This window comes from Panicum virgatum, chromosome 7K (genome assembly GCF_016808335.1).
Source record: "Panicum virgatum strain AP13 chromosome 7K, P.virgatum_v5, whole genome shotgun sequence".
Lineage (NCBI taxonomy): Eukaryota > Viridiplantae > Streptophyta > Magnoliopsida > Poales > Poaceae > Panicum > Panicum virgatum.
In genome coordinates, this window is record NC_053142.1 from 49,237,399 (window position 1) to 49,256,072 (window position 18,674).

Here is an 18,674-nt window from a genome sequence, read left to right on the forward strand (position 1 = left end):
CCGGGGCGGCGTCGCCGTTGCGTCGCGTTCTCCCACTCCCAGTCCCAGGCTGGCTCCCGCGTCGTGGAGATGCGGCTGCCCGGGAGCGCGGCGAAGGACCTGGCGGAGGACCGCGCAGTGCTGCTGGGTCCGTGGGTCCCTGAGAGGAGGGCCGCAGCGGCAAGGCTCCCCAGCAAGAGCAGTGTCGGGCTCCCGCTTCTGTCCTTGGGAGAAGGGATTGAAGACCGAAGCGGAACGGGTTCCCCGCCCTGAACAGGGGCGGCGGCACGGTGGCTGCCGCCGGCGAGGTTAGAACAAGTGGTTGTCCAAAGAGGGTTGAACCGTGAAACGTCCAAGTGTTTGTTAGCCTTTCTAAAAAAATGTTCTACCGGCCGCTGTTCCCCACGCTGCGACGGTTGATCGTGTCCTTCCCTCGAGGGACCTTCAGGCTGACCAGACATCCGGCGCCTCCTATATAACTTGTGGAAGATGATTAATCTATCTCTACTATAAAAACAGGCTAATGTGACAAAAAAAATTCAGCGGTCGGCCCCTGCTCTTTCGTCTTTCGTCATTTGGTTTTGGTCCCGTCCGCCCCATCGTCGCCCCCTCATCCCGTCGGGTTCAGAAAAAAAAAAACATCATCCCTCGCTCCCGCTGCATGCCCGGCACCGCGCCGTCCCTCTCCCAGTCTCCCTCCATCCCCGGCCGCGGCCGGGTCCCCGGCCGGCGATCCGCTCGGTCCCCATCCGCCGATCCGCTCCGTCCCCGGCCGCCGATCCGCTCCCGCCACCACCATGAGGCGCGCCTCGAAGAAGTCGTCGTCATCCGCCGCGACCGCCAGCGCTGGTAACGCCCTGCCCTCGGATCCCTCCCTCCTCCCCTTGTTCTCGTGTTGCCTGATAGGGTCTCCAGTTCCCGGGCGGCGTTGATGCTCCCCTGTTCGCGGGATTGGATACGGGTGCTATTTCCTCTGGAAGATCCAATCTCGAGACCGCGCCTTGGGTTTGAGTTAGGTTGGGGGGCTTCGGCGACTTGGCGTTGTGGTTGTATGAAAAGGTGTTTGAATCTTGACTGAATTTGGTGCGGAATTGCCAGTCGATTCGCTTTGTCTTGTAACAGATTTGTGCAGTCGGCAGGTTTGATCCTTTGCCGGCCTATGTGAATTAGTTTCTAAGCAGACAGTAATGATGCCGTTTACTGTGTCTGTTTCGATTCGTAGACTATGAGAAGCTTAGGTTGCTAGGTGTAGGTTTGAATTATATGCTTATTCTTAACTGAAGGAACTATTGCTGCCATTGTGATGGCCATATAATTGCTACTTTAATTACTTAGGTGGTTAAATTTCATGATTGAGTCCCACTTTTCTCAGAAATTTGTTGTGGAAAAGCACAATGCACGCCCTCCATAATTTAGGTTAACCTGTTTTGGATGAAATAGCTGCCAACACTAACTCGACATTGTGTGGTCTACGTGCTCCATTTTCTTACATCTCATTTAATTCAGGCTCTCTCGGCCTACATCCCCGGCCGGCGATCCACACCGTCCCGGCCGCTGCTACGTCCACTGCGCCGCTTCTACCCGGCCTACGACTACTCATCCTTGTACGATTCTTGAATCACAGGTTAGTTCTTCGTCATCTACTCTTTTCCGTTTTGCCTATTCATGTTCTAAATAACTATAGTTAAGCTTGGGTGTCAATTTGTTTCTGTAATTTATGATGATGGGTCTAAACTGAAAATCATTAGCCAATGTTCAGTATTATTACCAAATTATGATCAAATCTGCATGAGGTGTGTGTCCTGTACTGATAGGCATTATGATCAAATAATCGGAAGGCAATGCTGAAATGGTCTATTGCTTAATTACTCACCTATTCAGGTTTAGATTATGATCAAATAATGTTACTAGAATTTGATCAAATCTGAGGTGTGTCAGTGTGTGTGTCCTATACTCCTAGGCATGCCCTGTAGTTCTAGGCATTAGCCTTTGAGCCCGTGCCTTATATGCAATTACCTTTTAGGATTATTTGAGAATGTGTGAAGCCCTTCACTTACTCTCATATTTTTTATTTCAAAATTTATGAGATTTAATCATATTTATTTATTTTCATGTAGTTCCTTTCAGCTACCTTTTCGAAGGTTAGAAATTTGAGGAGAGTAAGAACCAGGAAGGACATCTTCAGGTTGAGAGTTGGGATAGGGGAAGACCTTTTGTTAATGGATCATACTGTAGCCTCACACCATTCGCGCTATTTCTTTAATGTTGGATTATCATATCTGAATGCCCTTTCAGTAGCTGGCACTATATGTTCCTGATGTTGAAACCCTGTCTGTTTGCTATGCAGTTGGTGTAAGGGAGCTTCTATTGGATGGCACAGTGATGATAATAAACCTAATCTTAGGCACAGGGCATTCACAGTAAGGACCAATCCTTTTTCTCTTTGGAGTTCCATCAGTTCAGCGTTGACCTTTTCCTGTTATATACTTATATGTTGAATCTGCTGTTCCTATCAATAATTATGGCACACTCTGCTCAAGCGATTAATGTCCGTGTCATCTGGATCCTCTTCATGTAGAAGTCAATGCTGTTAACCTGAATGTGGCAAAATTATTAACAAATAATTATTTTGTATATACATTGGGAGGATAAGTTGTGGCTACTTCTGAGTAACCTTGAGGATTGGAAGAAGCAACTGCGGAAGCTCCTCGATGTCACCATGGTGACTGATAGTCATGGTATGATGGCCAACAACAATCTTCCACTTAGCAGTTGATTTATTCATTGCTTCATGGTGGCCATTTTTTGTCAGGATCATGTCAAGAGTTAGCCCTCTTTCTGAGGCTTCTCAAACCTAGCAAGTTTTTCTGAATAATATACAAATTTGTACATGCGTTCACGATAAATGATCTCATGCAAATAAATCGCCTATCCAAGTTCTGTTCTCCAATGATTTTCTACATGGGACCAAGCTAAAGGCACGCCCATCTCTATGGTGTGTATAATTGGCATTTTTTTAAAAAAAATGTTACTTGCTTCTATCACTAAAAATTTACAATTTAACAATTTTTAATCACAGGATGCTCGCTCACTGTGGCAATTTCATGGTTGAAAATCCTTCAATGTGTTAAGATATATCTTAGTCGCATCACATGCAAAAATATCTAAAAGGGAGATATGTACGTTTGGATAATGTATTCTAGCCTGTTTGATTCTAATACAATTTTAGTATTGGTGAATTAGTGTGAACATCATTAATATCAAATATTTTGCTTGTTTCAGTATCAAAATAATGCAAAATCCACTTATGAAATTTCCATTCTACAATGCTATGTTGGTATTATGTACTATTTGTAATCTAATGCTCATGGAATGAATTTGTTTCGCCCGTAGCAACGCACGGGCACGAACCTGTGTATCTATAAAGCTCACTAGGTTCAAATTAAATTCAGCATTTTTGAAAAATTAGTTTAGCATTTGAAAATAACAGATTCAACATATTTTAGAAACACATTGCAATAGTTTAGAAAAAATTACTACGTTCAATATTTTTTACTGACTATCTCAACATCTTAAGAGAATGCATTCAACATTTATCAATACCTAATCTAACATTTTTATAAAAAGGATCCTTCACAGCTTCTTCTCCGGCACTGGGGTGGCGGGCGGCGGCAGCAAGCAGCCCAAGTAGCAGCGCGGCGGGGGCAGCTGGGCAGCGCGCGGCATGCCCAGCAGCGGGGGCATGCAGCCCCAAAAAGCAGCGCGCGGCAGGGGCTGCTGGGCAGCAGCGGGGGCATGCAGCGCACGGAGGCATGCGCGAGCTCCGGCGACGACGCGCGGCTAGCAGCTCACGGCGGCAGTTTCGGGATCGAGCAGGAACAGTAGCAATGGCGGCGACGGCTGTGGGCGAGAGGCCGGTGGAATTGGATGATGAAGGTAACGAATCGGACGGGAAAAAGTCATCTCCACAAATCTCCAACACTAGAAGATGAATAGCAAAAAATTTTGTGAAAGATATATAGGTTCCACACCAGACATCCAGCTTGGTTCCTGGGCCTTGCCAGGCCCCTAACAGCGAGATGGGCCTGCTTGTGGAGGCTGCGGGCTCCGCGGCATCTGAAGCTGATGACCTCTGCTGCAGCGCTTTTTTCTTTTTTATATTTTTTAAAAAATAAAAATTTCAAAAATATATGTTTGTTTTGAAATATTTCAAAAATACCCCGGTCGCCCCTATAGCGCGACAGGCCCTAAGTGTAATTTTTTTCTTTAAATTTGTAACGAGGTCCCTGAAAAAAAGGGGCTTGTCGCCCCCCCTCGGGCGACCACTGGGCCCAGCCCACGGGCGCGGCAGGGGGGCCTGTCGCCCCCCCCGCGGGCGACAGGCCCCCCCTCGGGCGACCGGGGTAACCCCCTTATATAAGATCCAACCCCCTCTTCCCTCCTTATTTGAGCCCGAAAATTCCACCAAAAATCTAGAAAAAAAGAGAAAGGTGAGGAGAAGGGAAGCGGCGAAGCCCTGCCGGATTCAGCACTTGTGATCTGCAGATTAGTACATTTAGTTTATATATTTTTCTATTTAAGTACTACGCATTTAAGTAGGAGTAATTTAAGTAGGGGTGAGTAATTTAATTTAATTAGTGCTATAGTAGAATCATTTAAGTAGGAGTTTAATGATACTTTAGTTTGTAGTTATGTAGTAGTAAATTAGTTTAGAAAATTAGTACTACGCATTTATTATTACAATTGCAGTACTATTAGAGACGTGTTTATAAATTAATTATAATTTAGAATAGAATTTGACATATGCAGTATAGAATTTGAGTGTCATCACGTAGTTATGAATACTTATACGTTGTAGTTGAATTTCATACTTAGTTTTTACGGATTATTGAATAAGGTAGTGAAGTAAAGAGTATAACTCGATAAGTATTATGTGATATACAGATATGTCGAGCAAGATGCAGTTTCAAGTATTTTATGGTGACTACAATGTTATGTATGGGCCAAATGGAGTAGATCTTTTTGCCTTTAAGTGCACATCTAGCGCCATAGATAAACCTCTGGAAAGGAGTTTTGGTTCCATATGTAAGTGGCTGCAGCGTGGGTTCCGTGTTGATCTGTTGACACATGTGATCACCGTCCAGTCTCTTGTTAATTGGGAGGTAGAAAGTGAATTATGGGAATTGATGATGATACACAACACTGATGACTGGCAGAAATACATGCAAGCAGCTCTAGAGCGTGGGGGCCTCTGGCCATTCTTGTTCAAATCCGGGAGAAGACACAAAATGAAATCTAACATTGTGCAGATCAAGGAACTCCGAGTATTCGAAGAGAGACCAATTATGTTGAACAAGATGAGTCAGAAGAGACAGAGTACCAAAACATTGGACCACAGGGCCTTGCTGATGAGGGAGAGAGAATACACATCATTGTGGACGAGATGGAGGCAGAAGACCAAACCGCAATAGAGATGGAAGAATATTAGGGCTCATCTGATGACGAGCAGTACTCATTGCCAAAAGAGTGGAAGGAGCATGATTTTGGCAGTCATGTCGCAGAAGATGTACGAAATCAGGAGTGGGAGTACAGAGGGAATAAGGTAATGCAAGGTGCAACATATCCAAACATTGAAGCCGTAAAAGATGCTGTGAGACTATGGGCAATATCATTGAAACGAAAATTTAGAGTCGTAAAGTCTGGCAGTAAAGAATATGAGGTAAAGTGTGTGAATGATGGATGTCCATGGCGAGTACATGCATTCAAGGGAAAATGGAAGTCAAACTGAAAATGTTCCATTGTGACAGAGCACACTTGTTTGCTGTCAGAAGTTCTTTCCTCACATCGCAATATATCTTGCGACTTTGTTGCAAAGCAAATGTATGGGTTTATTACGGACAACCTAAATTATGAGAAAAAAATGATTGTTCGACACATTGAGCAGACTTACCAGTACACCATCAGTTATTTGAAGGCATGGCGAGCTAAACAAAGGGTGTTCGAGATGCGGTTCGGCACATACGAGGCATCATATGATAACCTACCTCGTATGTTATCCCAGGTTGCTGGTATAAATCATGGAAGCTTTTATGACACATACCTCATACCAGCCGTGACTAGGGGACAAAGAATTATGCAACGAGCCTTCTTTTGCATAGGTGCTTGTGTTAGAGCATTTCAGTTTTGTCTTCCGGTGATCTGCATTGATGGCACATTTTTTACTGGAAGGTATAAAGGTCAGATACTCACCGCAATCGGTGTAGATTGCAACAACCAAATAGTTCCGCTCGCATTTGCATTTGTTGAGAATGAGAAAATAGACAGTTGGTATTGGTTCCTTGAACGAGTGAAGATTCATGTTGTTGCTGCACGTCCAGATGTGTGCCTTATTAGTGATAGGCATGCATGTCTGCTGCAATCAATACTAAAATTGCAACGTGGAACTGCGACAACGCCTCCATTGTGGCCCGATGTCCAAAACAGGTGGTGCATTAGGCATATGGGTGCAAACTTCTATGACCACTTCAAGAACAAGGATCTTAAGAACCTGTTTAAGAGGTTGTGCACCCAAAATCAACAGAGAAAATTCAATGCATTATGGCAGATGATTGATCAGTTGACTGCAGAGCTAGTGAAGGTAAGGGCATCAGGAGCAGGCACGAGTCAGGCTGCAGAGGCTAGGGATTCAATTGAGAAGCCATTTTCACACTGGATTCGAGGTGCACCTAAGGAGAATTGATCATTCCTTTACGATACCAACGGAATACGGTATGATATTCAGACAACGAACCATGCAGAGTGTTTCAATATGGTTATGCGTTCTTGTCGTGCCTTTCCTCTTGTGGGAATTGTTGAGTTCATCATGTATGGGTGCATGAAGTATTTCAGAGAGCATTACACGGCTGCAAGCATAAACATCAGCAACCCCCAAATTCAGTTTTGCAAAAGAGTGACACAATATATTCAAGAGAAGATTGAAAAAGGCCAAACTGCACCGCGTCATATCGACAGGTACAATGGAGCATAGATTTGAGGTTCTATGCAAGGATAGAAGTGGTCGTGGTATCCGTAGAGATAGGGTGGTACAAGAGAGTTTGATTACAGTAGAGCCTTCTGCTCCTGCATGAAGCCTAAGTTATTGAGAAAGGAAAAGATGGAAGAAAGGGAGACCCCATAATATGGGAGGGGCCTCTTGGACCTGATTCCTTTCCAGAACCAGTGTTTGAGTTTCCGCCACAGCACAAAAGTGAATTTACCAATGAAACTCCTCTTCGACAATACGATAACCGTAGAGAACCGTGGCCAAAATGCAGACATGGTGAGGACTGCTTAGTGCAGATGTGCACCGACGGGATGGATGGCGGTCGGCGTTTCTTTAAATGTCCACCCGCATGGGTAATACTCGGTTCTTTTATTTCTTTATCTTCAATGAGACACCTTACATGAAATTTATTTTGTAGTCTTTCGATGCTCCAGAAAACTGTGGTTTTACTAGGTGGGTCGATCCTGCACCAATTGATTCGGTTCAAGAGTTCATCGAGTATCTCCAGATAAAGATCTTTGATCTGGAATGCAAGGTGAACCATTATGAGAAAGTGAGTGAGGGTAACAAAGACGACGAAGTTGATGATACCAGCAATGCTGCCGGTTCACAGGATGAACCATGCACTATTCCTTACTGCAACGACCCTTGTCACAAGAAGAAGGGCTCTGCGCCTCCGGCACCACCGCCTGCACCACCTGCAATGGGTGGATACTGCGGAGAAGGCTTAACGCAGTTTGCTACGTGGGGGTACGGTGTAACATCCCGAAAACTCACCAAAATAAGTCATGCGCTAAAGTTGTTTTATCGTTGAGCTCGACTTAAACCCTGAACCCTAAATTCCCAGAGCCTCTCCCGAACAACCCGACACCCGAATTCAATCCACATCCCATCTCTTTCCCCATCCAACGCGACGCGTCGTGACCGGCCGCCGCGAATCCCGCCCCCTCCTTTTCCCTCTCTCCTCCGACCGCGTGCCCCACCTCCCGCGTCCCGCACGCCACGCGTGGCCGACCGCAGCCGCGGTCGCCGCTGGCGCGCACCGCCCCTCCCCCTCCTTTTTCCTTTCTCTCTCTCTCCCTTTTCCCCATTTTCTTTTTCTTCGTTTCTTTTTCCTATTTTCTTTTTTTTCTCTTTATCCTTTTTCCTTTTTCTTTCCTTCCCTTCCTTCCTTCCCTCTCTCTCTCTGCGCCCGAGCACCGCCGTGCCCGGCCCTCCTCCCCGCCTCCCAGCCCTGGCCCGCCTGCCCGCACGCGCCCGTCCTTCCCCGAGCACGGCCGCACGCCCCCAGGACCCCGCTCCCGGCCGCTGCCCGCGACGCCGCCACGACACGGCCGCCCGCGCCGCGCACACCGACGCGGCGCACGCGCGCACGCTGCTGCTCCTGCCCCGCGCGTGCACGCGAGCGCGCGCCTCGCCGTGCCCACGTGCGCGCCGCGCACCGCTCGTCGCTGCGCCGCCCGCCGCCCGCTGCCCCGCTCGGCGCCGCTCGCGCGCACCGCCTCGCCCCTGCGCGCCACGACGCGGCCGCCTGACCGGCGCCCCGCCATCACCGCCCCGCCGCCCGCCGCGACGCCCACCGCTGGCGCCTCGCCCCGGCCCCGCTCGCCCTGTGCCCGCGTGCAGCCGCCGCGCCGCGCGACGCCTAGCAGCAGTGCCGCCGCAGAGCCGCCGCCTCGCCGCCCGCGCCAAGGCCAGCGCCAGCCTTCCCCTCCACGTGCCACAGTGGGCGGTCTCGACGCCCTCGCCGCTGCACGCCGCTCCGCGACAACCTAACGCGCCCGCCCGCCATTACTCCCGCCCGCAAGCCTCGCCGAGCCGCCACCTACCTCCACCGCGCCACCGCCTCTCCACGGCTATAAAAGCCTCCCCAACGGCACCGCTCCTCCACACTCAAACCTCCCTGGCCACCGCCGCCTTCCCTCCCCAGTGCTAGCGCCGCCGCCCCGCTTCAGCGGCGCCGCCGCCGCCGGCCCGCGTCGCCCCGCCTCTGAGCGCCGCCCCAGCCCGAGGTGAGCCGGGGAATCGAACCCCAAGTGTCCCTAGCCCCTTTTCCCCCCACTCCCGGCCGCCGCCGTGGTCCAGGACGGCCAAATCGGCCGCCGCCGGCGCCCCCCTACCGCCTCCCCTGTTTCCCAGTGCGAGGGGAGGAGGGAGATGGCAGTTTTGCCATTAGGCCCTCCCCCTTCCCTCTATTCCATAAAGAACCCCCCCATTTATGGCTCTTATCCAAAAACTACCCTGCCCTTTGTTTTAATCTCAAGTAAACCTTTCCACTTAAAAACATAATACTAAGTATACCCTTGACCCTTTCAGTTTAGTCCAAATATTTCTAGAAATTACAAACAGACCCCTCTCTTCTCAAGAAAATAATTACAAGTAGGTCCCCGCTTCCTGATCTAGCCCCTGAACCCTTACAAAACCTATTATTTCATGCGCCGAAACAACTCCGATTGACCCCAAACTTTACCATGTCACTTCTATTATAGTTTCGGGCCGCGTTAGTACCAAACCACTCAAAGATGTCACTTCTATCTCCATATTTTATGTGATTCCGATTCGAGCTCAACGATAGATCTTTGTTTTGATTGGATGCTTGTTTGTGTGCGTTGTAGACCACGGAGTGAACGAAGGAGAACCCGTCAACGAGCAGTACTGTGAGCAGGAGAACGAGGACCAGTTCCGCGACCCCGAGCCCGAAGGACAGGACTTTCCCGGAGGCTACGAAGACGGCAAGTTCAATCCCATCCTTTGATGCATGTTTCTGTCCTAGTTTTTATAACCACAACCCAATGGCCTGCTTTGTAAAATTGCATATGTTTTGCTTGCATGAAAACACGGTTGGATAGCCACCCCTTGATTTGTGATGACCATTCCTTGACCTCCTAGATTAATGTCTGATTTTGCTTAGACGTTAATCGATATTAGAACGCTTAGGACTTTACTCATAAAACTATTTATTTTATAAAGAAAATGTGTGCGTGTGGGATGGGATAAATGTGGGGTTTTTGTAAAGAAAGTGTAGACGGGATGGATGACATTTCTACGGATTTGCCATTTGGTGTGCTCGTGCCATTGCGGCAGGGCAAAGAAGGGAGATATCCATCTTGTCGTGTCTAAAGACCGAGTTGGTGTGTCATCTCACCTAACTCCACTATCGTGCAAACCACTCGACCGTTGAATGGGCAACGGCGTAGCATAAATCCCACTAGTTGGTGTGGTAGCCATCAGGAGAGCTGAGAGCAACGGGTGACTAAGGAAAAGGGATAAGCCCCGAGTGACTTATGCCCGGTTATACCTAGGTGAACGGTCGATGACCCCTTGGTGCAACCCGTGATGGCTAGTCAGGCTTAGCTATGGTGGGTAATGGCTATGTTGGGATCTACACCGACACGACGGTGTTCGAGTTGTGGTATCCTACTTGTGGGTAAAGTTGCACACCTCTGCAGAGTTAAGAATCTATTCGAATAGCCGTGCCCACGGTATTGGGCGAGTTATGGTGTGGTCACATAACTAGTGTTTTATCGGGATGGGCTGGTGTGAGTTGTTTTGGAATTGTGTCCGGCAGTTGTGCCGTGTGCTACGACGGACGGGGAGTCCGGTAGCAGTTTTAAACCTGAACTCCGTGTTGCTGCAAAAACTGATTTCTAAAAGGTTTTCCGTAAATTAAACCCCTGCATAAAATATCATTGTTCTGCAAATTAAACCGTAACCTTATCCTTGACTTACCTATGCATATTATTCTGTTATAACCCCTCCGTGGGTGTGGTTGGACTTGCTGAGTACGTTTGCACCCACCCCACTCTTACTTTTTACAGAAGAAGACCCAGATTTCGTGCCAGACGACGCCGAGTAGGGTTATCGTTCTACACCCAACCTTGCCTGTGGAACCGGCCCTGTACGAGATGCCTCCGCTGTCGCAGTACTCTGAGCCTGTGGTAGACCCCATGTGGTTTGCGGTCTGGTGTTATGTCGTGGCTTGGTTAATTATTATCATTATCTGTATCGAGTGTCCTCCAAGGTTTGTACGGTTTTGAACCATCTGATGTAATAAATGTGGCATCAGCCTCCTGGGACTGGTGCTTTGTATCACATTTAAGTCTTCTCTTATGAGGGGACGCTTCATACGGCTACTAGGACTACCCTAGTGGTAGTGACATGCTGCATCGTTGTGTTTGTTCTATTTTTTTTTTAAATTTACCTAAGGCATGTTAGGTTAGTCCGAAATCTGTTTACCGTAGTTTGCAACGGGTTCTTCCATGCCACTGCATGTGTGATATATGTTTCATTATCGTTATATTATGATGTAAAATTTGATGGTTCACATTAGGTAATGCATTTCTTAATTCTTATTTCTTATCGTTATATTAATTAAATATGTGCTTTTTAGTATTCTAGTGACATGTTTATACTTTGATGCTCCATTACGACTAAGTACGATTCAAACTCGACATTATGTACATGTCCAGTGAATGCAAGTTAGGTACGAGACATAGATACAAGCATAATACAACATTAACAATACTAAATGTGAATACATCTTAAACCGATGAACATCATATGTTATAGATCATGGCATGAAATCATCTAAGTTGTCATCCCAGTTGACAGATGGTGGTGCTGCATGTGGTGTAGTATGGCTCGACGAACCTCTTGGCTTTCCCTTTCTCTCTTTTCTGGATCTACGTTCATGTACAGGGGGAGGAACATCATGTGTTGGAGGCCATGGTTTGGGGGGCATAAAGTCATCCATGTCGTCATCCCAGTTAACACAAGTTTGTGCTGCAGGTGGTGCAACATGACTTGACGAACCTCTTGCCTTTCCCTTTGTCTCCTTTCTGATTCTAGGTTCATGTACAGGGGAAGGAACATCATGTGTTGGAGGCCATGGTTTGGGGGGGGCATGAAGTCATCCATATCGTCATCCCAGTTAACACAAGTTGGTGGTTGAGGTGCTGAAGCATGACTCGACGAACCTCCGGGCATCTGTTCCTGCGCAGGCCAAGTACTATCACCCGAAGATCTTATCCGTCTCTTTCGTCTAGTTTGCGGCATAAGTCCACCGAAGATACATACCAATTTACGGAAATTTGGTATCGTTTTGTTAATCAACTTCGTGTCATCGGGGTAATCCTAGCATATAATTAAAAACAATGTTACTGTTTTATAAATATGGATTCGAAATGACGGACGGGATTACAACTGAATGAGAGTTACCTTAATGTGCATCTCATACACCTCTGGCCGCATCCATATCTTACAAGAACTTTGTAAGAATCCAATGATATTAGGATGATTCGCTAGTTCACATACTCTCATGTATATCTTCCGACGTTCAAGCAGGTGTCCCTTTACATCTTGCGTCGTAATACCTCGAAATAATGTGAAATCTTTAAACTCTACTACTTTGGACAACACCATCTCTATCGTACCATCCGCTAACGGATCCAACTTCTTACTGATAACAAGATGGGTCATGATATCAAGTATTATATTAGATTTTTCTTCGGTCCATGAAAATCCTCCACAATTGGAGGCAGCCATTGCCTTATGCTGCAATATCAATAAGGTACTTTCATAATTCTATTCTAATTCATAATTAATTTAAAAACAAGTCTGTAATAGTACTGAAATTGTAATACTAAACGAGTGTTCTAAAGCACCAAATCTAATTCAGCTAATCTGCTAATTAAATTAATTTTTTTATACAATATCAATGGATTTATACGAAAGTTACCGGTAGATCACAAGTACGCAATTCGGCAGAGCTTCGCCGCTTTTCTTCTCCTCACCCCTCTCTTTTTTCCTGAATTTTTAGGCTCAAATGATAAAGGGGATGGCGGCATATGGCGGCCAAGGCTTATATAGGGCAAAGGGTCCCTGTCGCCCGCCCAACAGGCGACAGGCCCCTGTCGCCCCCCCTAGGGCGGGCGACAGGCCCCCCCTTTTTTTGCCAGGGACCTCGTTGCGAATTTGAAGGAAAAAAAATTACACTTAGGGTCTGTCGCCCTATAGGAGGGCGACCGGGGGATATTTTTGAAATATTTCAAAACAGATATATATTTTTGAAATTTTTATTTTTTAAAAATATAAAAAAGAAAAAAAAACCTCTGCTGCAGGGCCTTCTCCCCACCGCATTCGCCGGTGGACCTGCCCGACCAACCACCAGCCCAGGAGCACACCGATCAGACGTCTGCTGCGCCTGAGGCTCGTACACTACAGGCCGAGGAGCACCCAATTGCGAAGAAATATCGTTTCACAAAGAAGACAAAATAAATATTCCGTAAGAAACAAAAAAAAGTTCACAAGACCGGTGATGGCCTATACGATTTGTAGCATCTCCAGGTGGTGGGTTTGGAACGGTGAACATATCAAGTGCAAATCAATTTCTCCGTATAAATTATAAAAACTTCAATCTGAGCCATCAGATAAACATCCAAAGGGAGGGGTGAAGAGAGGTGGGAGAAGGGATTGGCAAAGTGTGATTATCCAATCCAAAGGCGGATCTAGATTGTAAAATTACTCAATCTCTCATATCCTTTGAATGCTGATCTAGTGATTCAGATTGAAATTTTCATAATTTGCACTGAGAGGTTGGTTTGCATCTGATGCGTTCTCTTGGAACTGTTCGAAGCAATTTGAGGTCAGCAGTCTACACTACCACACGATGGTGCTGTAGCCGGATAACATTTTTCTCAAGCAAATTGTTTTTATTTTAAATTTTACAGCCCCAGTTTTGGTAACAACATCTGGAAGAGGGGAACTTGGAATTGCTGTAACAGACCGTGCAGCTCCTATACTTGATTTCTGCTATCGAAACCGATTTCCCAGGCTAGATAGCATATTAGGTGTAACACCCCGGTGTTTCAAATTTCAAAATTTGGAAATTAAACCCGTTTTGGCACAGCCGGACCGGTCCGACCGGTAGGCCAAACCGGTCAGACCGGTTGGACGTCTTTAAATAGCACTAACATTTTTCCATCCTTATATGTTCACTCAGCTCTCTCTTTCTTCTTCCTTCAGACAGAGCCGAGCAGAGCTCGCTCCACCACCGCCCCTTCCATCGATCTCCTCCCTCCGGTCGCCTTGCTACGATCCCTTGCGCATAGAAGTTCCCCACCGCCTCCTCCACCTTCCCCAACCTCCAGCCTAGCCTCTCCTCGGCTGAATCGGCGAGAATCGAAGCTCCAATCATCCATGGACAGTAGCTCCGCCCCTCGCCGTCGATCCGCCTCTCCGGTCGTCCTCCGCTCAAACAAGTCCCCAAAATGGGTTCGTGATGAGCTCCTCATCCTCCTCGGCCTCTTTCCCCATGGATTCTGGTGCCGAGCCGCCCGGGACGCCGCCGGCCATGGCCCTGCGCCATGGCTCGACTATGACCGGTCTGACCGGTTATAATAACCGGTCTGACGGGTGGAGCCTTTTAATTCATTCGGCGAAAACTTGCAGATTGCATAACAATTCAAGGAAAAATCCTAAAAATACAAAACTAGTTTTGTTTGAATGCGTAGATCTAAATCTCCAAGGGAAAAATATTAATTCTTGTGAAATGACCTTTTTGCCTCCGATAAAGTTTAGGTTGTGTTTTAGAATTGTTTAATTAGTTTCGGTAAATAGGTTAGTCCAAAAATTATGAAACTAGGGCAGTGGCTTGCTTTAGGAATGTGTAGTTCATTGCAAAAGTTACAAGTCTAGAAAACATCGTTTAGTATGGTAATCAACATATCCGTGTACTAGTATATTTATTAGATAATAACTAGTTTATGTTTAAGAAGGATATTGGCGCATACAATTAACACATTTTATCGGTGTAATGTCATGCTAATTTTTGATTCACCATTAGAATGCACGGATACTCCAGAAAATTTGTACCCGGACAATCTGGGCTAAAACCCGGAGTCTCCGGACGTGTGGGTTTGTAGCTTCTTAATTGTTAAGTTCATCATGAGTAGGCTTAAATAAATAGTCTTAACTAGCTTCTTATATGAAAATTTAGTATTTAATTATGAATTATTCCTAAACTAGCATATTTCCCAATTAATTAAGGTTATACTTTTAAATAATCTCTTAGAGTTGTCTGACTATTTTAGCCTCCTATGTACTACTTCTTTGAATTCACCCAGAGGTTGATTGAGTAAAGAAAGAGTCTAGTAGCTGTAGCTTGCAATATATATACTTAGGACATTGCTCGGTTAGGACCGGTCTGACCGGTAGTGTGCTTGGGGTAATTCGGACCGGTCTGATGGACCGGTCTGACTGGTGTGGCGGCAGCTGAGCGGGTAGGGTTAGGGTAGTTGGTCCGAATCATTAGCAATTCTCCTCAGTTATGGGTTATTTTTTGTAAATATGTAATTCATATATGCATTCTCTCATATCATATGCATATGCACACATATAGATTCCGGTGCATGCGATCTCGTGACTGTGGAACAGGCGTAGCCGTGAAGCCCAAGAGCTAGCGAGGCAGGATTGAGAAGGAAATCGTGAAGACCCGGCCCAATGGTCGGAAGGGCCCAAGGCCGAAAATAATATTAGCACTAACTTAGTGTTACCCTCAGGCAAGCCCCGGTGCATGTCCTATTAATTTAAATTATGATTCACTATGTATATGTTTTATCTATTACTTGTGCATTACGTATTAGGAATTGATTGGAACCCTAGCTGCATGATCCCTAGGTTTCCTTTAGTTTTACTAGTATGTCTAGGTCGATAGCGGTGCTAGGCTAAATAAGACCGGTAGAAGTCGGGTGACTACGTGTCACTCGCGAGACACAGGAAACTTTAGAAGCCGAGTAATTGCTGGTTACTCGCGAGATACATTATTATCTTTATATTTCAGTATTTGAGAAATAGATTGAAATGGATATGGAGATGTGAGACCGGGCGGGGAGGATGTGTAGGTATGGCAGCAGGACAGGGTTCCTGGGTGCCTTAGCCCCATCTGAGTCGATTAAGGACCGGTTGTTGTGGCAGTGCTGATCAGGGATTGAACTGTACTAACCGCATGCCAGGAGTAGTAGGTAGTCGAAACCGGTAAGCCGAGTACTGTTTTGCTTCGAAAGTACAGGACTTCAACTCACCTCTTGGGGTAGTCGAGTAGTCGCGAAGAAATGGGGATGCATGTTTACTTTTGGTGGTCTCACGTTGAGCTCGGCTGACCATATGATAGTGGGGCGGTCCTGTAGTTCGAGGTGGGGAGGGGAATGGTTGGTGCGTGGGGTCCGACGGGGCCTATACGTGCCGTGTTGGTTAGGTCCACCTTGCAAGATCAAATCGGATCGATTCGCCGTTTCTCGCGATCATGAGGGCTTTGATCTCTTTGCTGCATCGTAGCAAAATATTAGAATGTGAGTTATGTATATTTATGTAAAATATTGAGCACATGAAATTATTTTTTTGCTTGCATCACCATGATTGCTATAGTGGGTCTATGCAAATATTAGATGAGAGTAATTTATATAGAACCTGGAGCTAAAATAATGGAAGTAAGAAATTACTTTAGTCACTCTTTCTGCAAAACAAACCACCAGTCAAAAGCCATGCATGTCTAGATATGTGGGCTAAGTACACCCAATAGTCGGGTAAGTCTTGCTGAGTATTAGTTGCTCAGGGTTTGTTGTTTACCCTATTTCAGGTATAGGAGCTAACTTGGCTTCACATCGGTGGGCTCGATGTGGCGCCTTGTCTTCACGTCTCGGTAGTTCTCGATTTATTTAGTTCGTTTTATTTATCCTCTAGTAAAAATGCTCTGTAAGTTAGATTCTCTTCCGCGGTTATCTTTTCTTTTGTAAATTTTAAATTTAAAACAGTTTTGTAAAAGCCTTAATATTATTTACTATTTTTGTAAGTTTTTATCATGCTGGTACCTTCTGTGCTCGCCTTCATACGAGACTTCTGGTGTGTTTCGATCGGCCTGTGGGTTGAAAACAGCATGTCAAGTTACACTTAATTAAGCTAATGTGCCAAATGATGGCAGTTACGCTTAATTAAGCGTTTTAACTCGGCGGGTCTGTCACAGAGGTGATGTTGTCGTTGTGGACGACGTCCTCGGGCCTGGACGGTGGATTCAGCTGGGCCCTCATCCGCCTCTGCAGGTTCTCGTCCAACACGAACCCCTGTAGCGCGGCGCCTCGCCGATCTTGGCCGTGAACTCCGGCAGCGGCTCGACCCACTTATCGCCGTGCAGGCTGAAGAAGAAGGCGAACGAGTGCCTGTGCACCGGCTTCATCACCACCCGGTCCATCGGGCTCTTAAACTTGTTGTTGGTCAGCACCTACCCAGCCACCAACGTTTGATCAGATAGATCAAAACGACGACATGATCGATCTGTTCTTGGGACAGTGCTGTTGTGTACTGTACGTACCTTCATGATGTCGCCGATGTTGACATTGATGCTGCTGTCGACGGGCTCCGCTGCCGTTACCCACTCGTCGTCCTTGAGGACCTCGAGGCCCCCGACCCCGACGCCGTCCTGGAAGACGAAGGTGATGCAGTTGCCGTCCTCGTGCACGCTGAGGCCGTTGTTCCCCTCCTCCGTCGCCGGGAAGTAGTGATGCGCCGCCATGAAGTCGAAGCTGCGGTCGCCGTTGTAATCCCTGAGGAAGCCCGGCGGCAGACCCATGCACTTGTTCAGGACGTCCTGGAGGAGCAGCCCCAGCTCGGTGAACTTGGCGTAACACTCCTCCACTGCTTCTCTGAATTCGATCGGGAAATTCGAAAAAGGAAAACCTTTTAGAAATTCTGATGAAGGCACAATTTAGAATTGCGAATTTGTATTTCGACTGACCTTAATCTGGCTCAGCGGGGTACTCGTTGAACCCGCGCTTCGGATCAAACACCAGCACGGTCTCGAGCTTGTCGGCCGAGTGCGCCGGCTGCCGAATGTAGCCAGCCGGGACGGGCGCCACGGTCCCCTCGGCCTGCCGAGCCTTGGCCTTCTCGTCGTCCGGCAGCACGAAAAACGCGGCCGACAGCTCGAGCGCGCGCGCCATGAGCTCGGCCGGCACGCCGTGGTTGACGACGCGGAAGCAGCCGTGCGTCCGGCACGCCTCGAGCACGGCCTCGGTGGCGCCGGCGCGGCCGCCGCTGTCGTCCTCGGTGAAGAAAGGCGCCAGATCCACCACGGGGAAAGCGCCGCCGGCCGCCATGATTCTACCACCTTTGGTTACACACGAATGCGATCGAATTGAGATGCCACAAGCTTAAGCGTACTGAGCAGTGGTACTTATATTTCCTCTTCTGACTCCTGTCTCTTGCATGCCCCCTCGTCGCCCCATGAGCTCACCGAACTAACCCTGGCAGTTTCCTTCGTGCGAATACAAAAGTTCAGGCATCTCGCCCCACGTTGGCCGTCATGCCTGTCGCCTCTGGTTTTTACGATTGAGATGCCACATGACGTCAAGACGAGCGTACGTATAGCAACATATTTCACAGGCTTCGCTAGTAGACAACAGCCAATGAGCTGTAATAAGTAGATCAATAAGAAGATGATATGATGATGCGGTGGGTGGTGGATGCCGTTCTTTGTTTTTTCAAAAAAAAGAAAAAAAGAAATGGAACTCGTTCGTTCTGGTGTCCCCTTCGTTCATGGAAAGAAAAAAACAATGCAACTCGTTTATGGTGATGTCCTAGACACATATATAGATGGGCCTCA

General features: G+C 47.2%; 1 protein-coding gene and 1 pseudogene across 14 annotated transcripts; one reads left to right on the forward strand and one right to left on the reverse strand.

Annotated features, from left to right (window-relative positions):
- Window positions 1-493: 493 nt before the first annotated feature.
- Window positions 494-13,702, forward strand: LOC120641948. 14 transcript variants are annotated; one of them, XM_039918298.1, is made up of 7 exons: window positions 512-828; window positions 1,486-1,603; window positions 2,097-2,164; window positions 2,327-2,399; window positions 2,633-2,717; window positions 2,792-2,974; window positions 3,059-3,260. In XM_039918298.1, exons 1-6 carry the CDS (start codon window positions 641-643, stop codon window positions 2,848-2,850), a joined length of 591 nt encoding a protein of 196 aa, XP_039774232.1. In that variant the 5' UTR covers window positions 512-640; the 3' UTR covers window positions 2,851-2,974; window positions 3,059-3,260. The 14 variants fall into 14 exon arrangements, 13 of the variants coding, with proteins under 13 accessions (XP_039774229.1, XP_039774227.1, XP_039774228.1 ...); XM_039918296.1 differs by having other exon boundaries at window positions 513-828; window positions 2,621-2,717; XM_039918297.1 differs by having other exon boundaries at window positions 513-828; window positions 2,627-2,717.
- Window positions 13,703-17,016: 3,314 nt separating this feature from the next.
- LOC120640363 lies at window positions 17,017-18,168 on the reverse strand (annotated as a pseudogene).
- Between the last annotated feature and the right edge of the window lie 506 nt (window positions 18,169-18,674).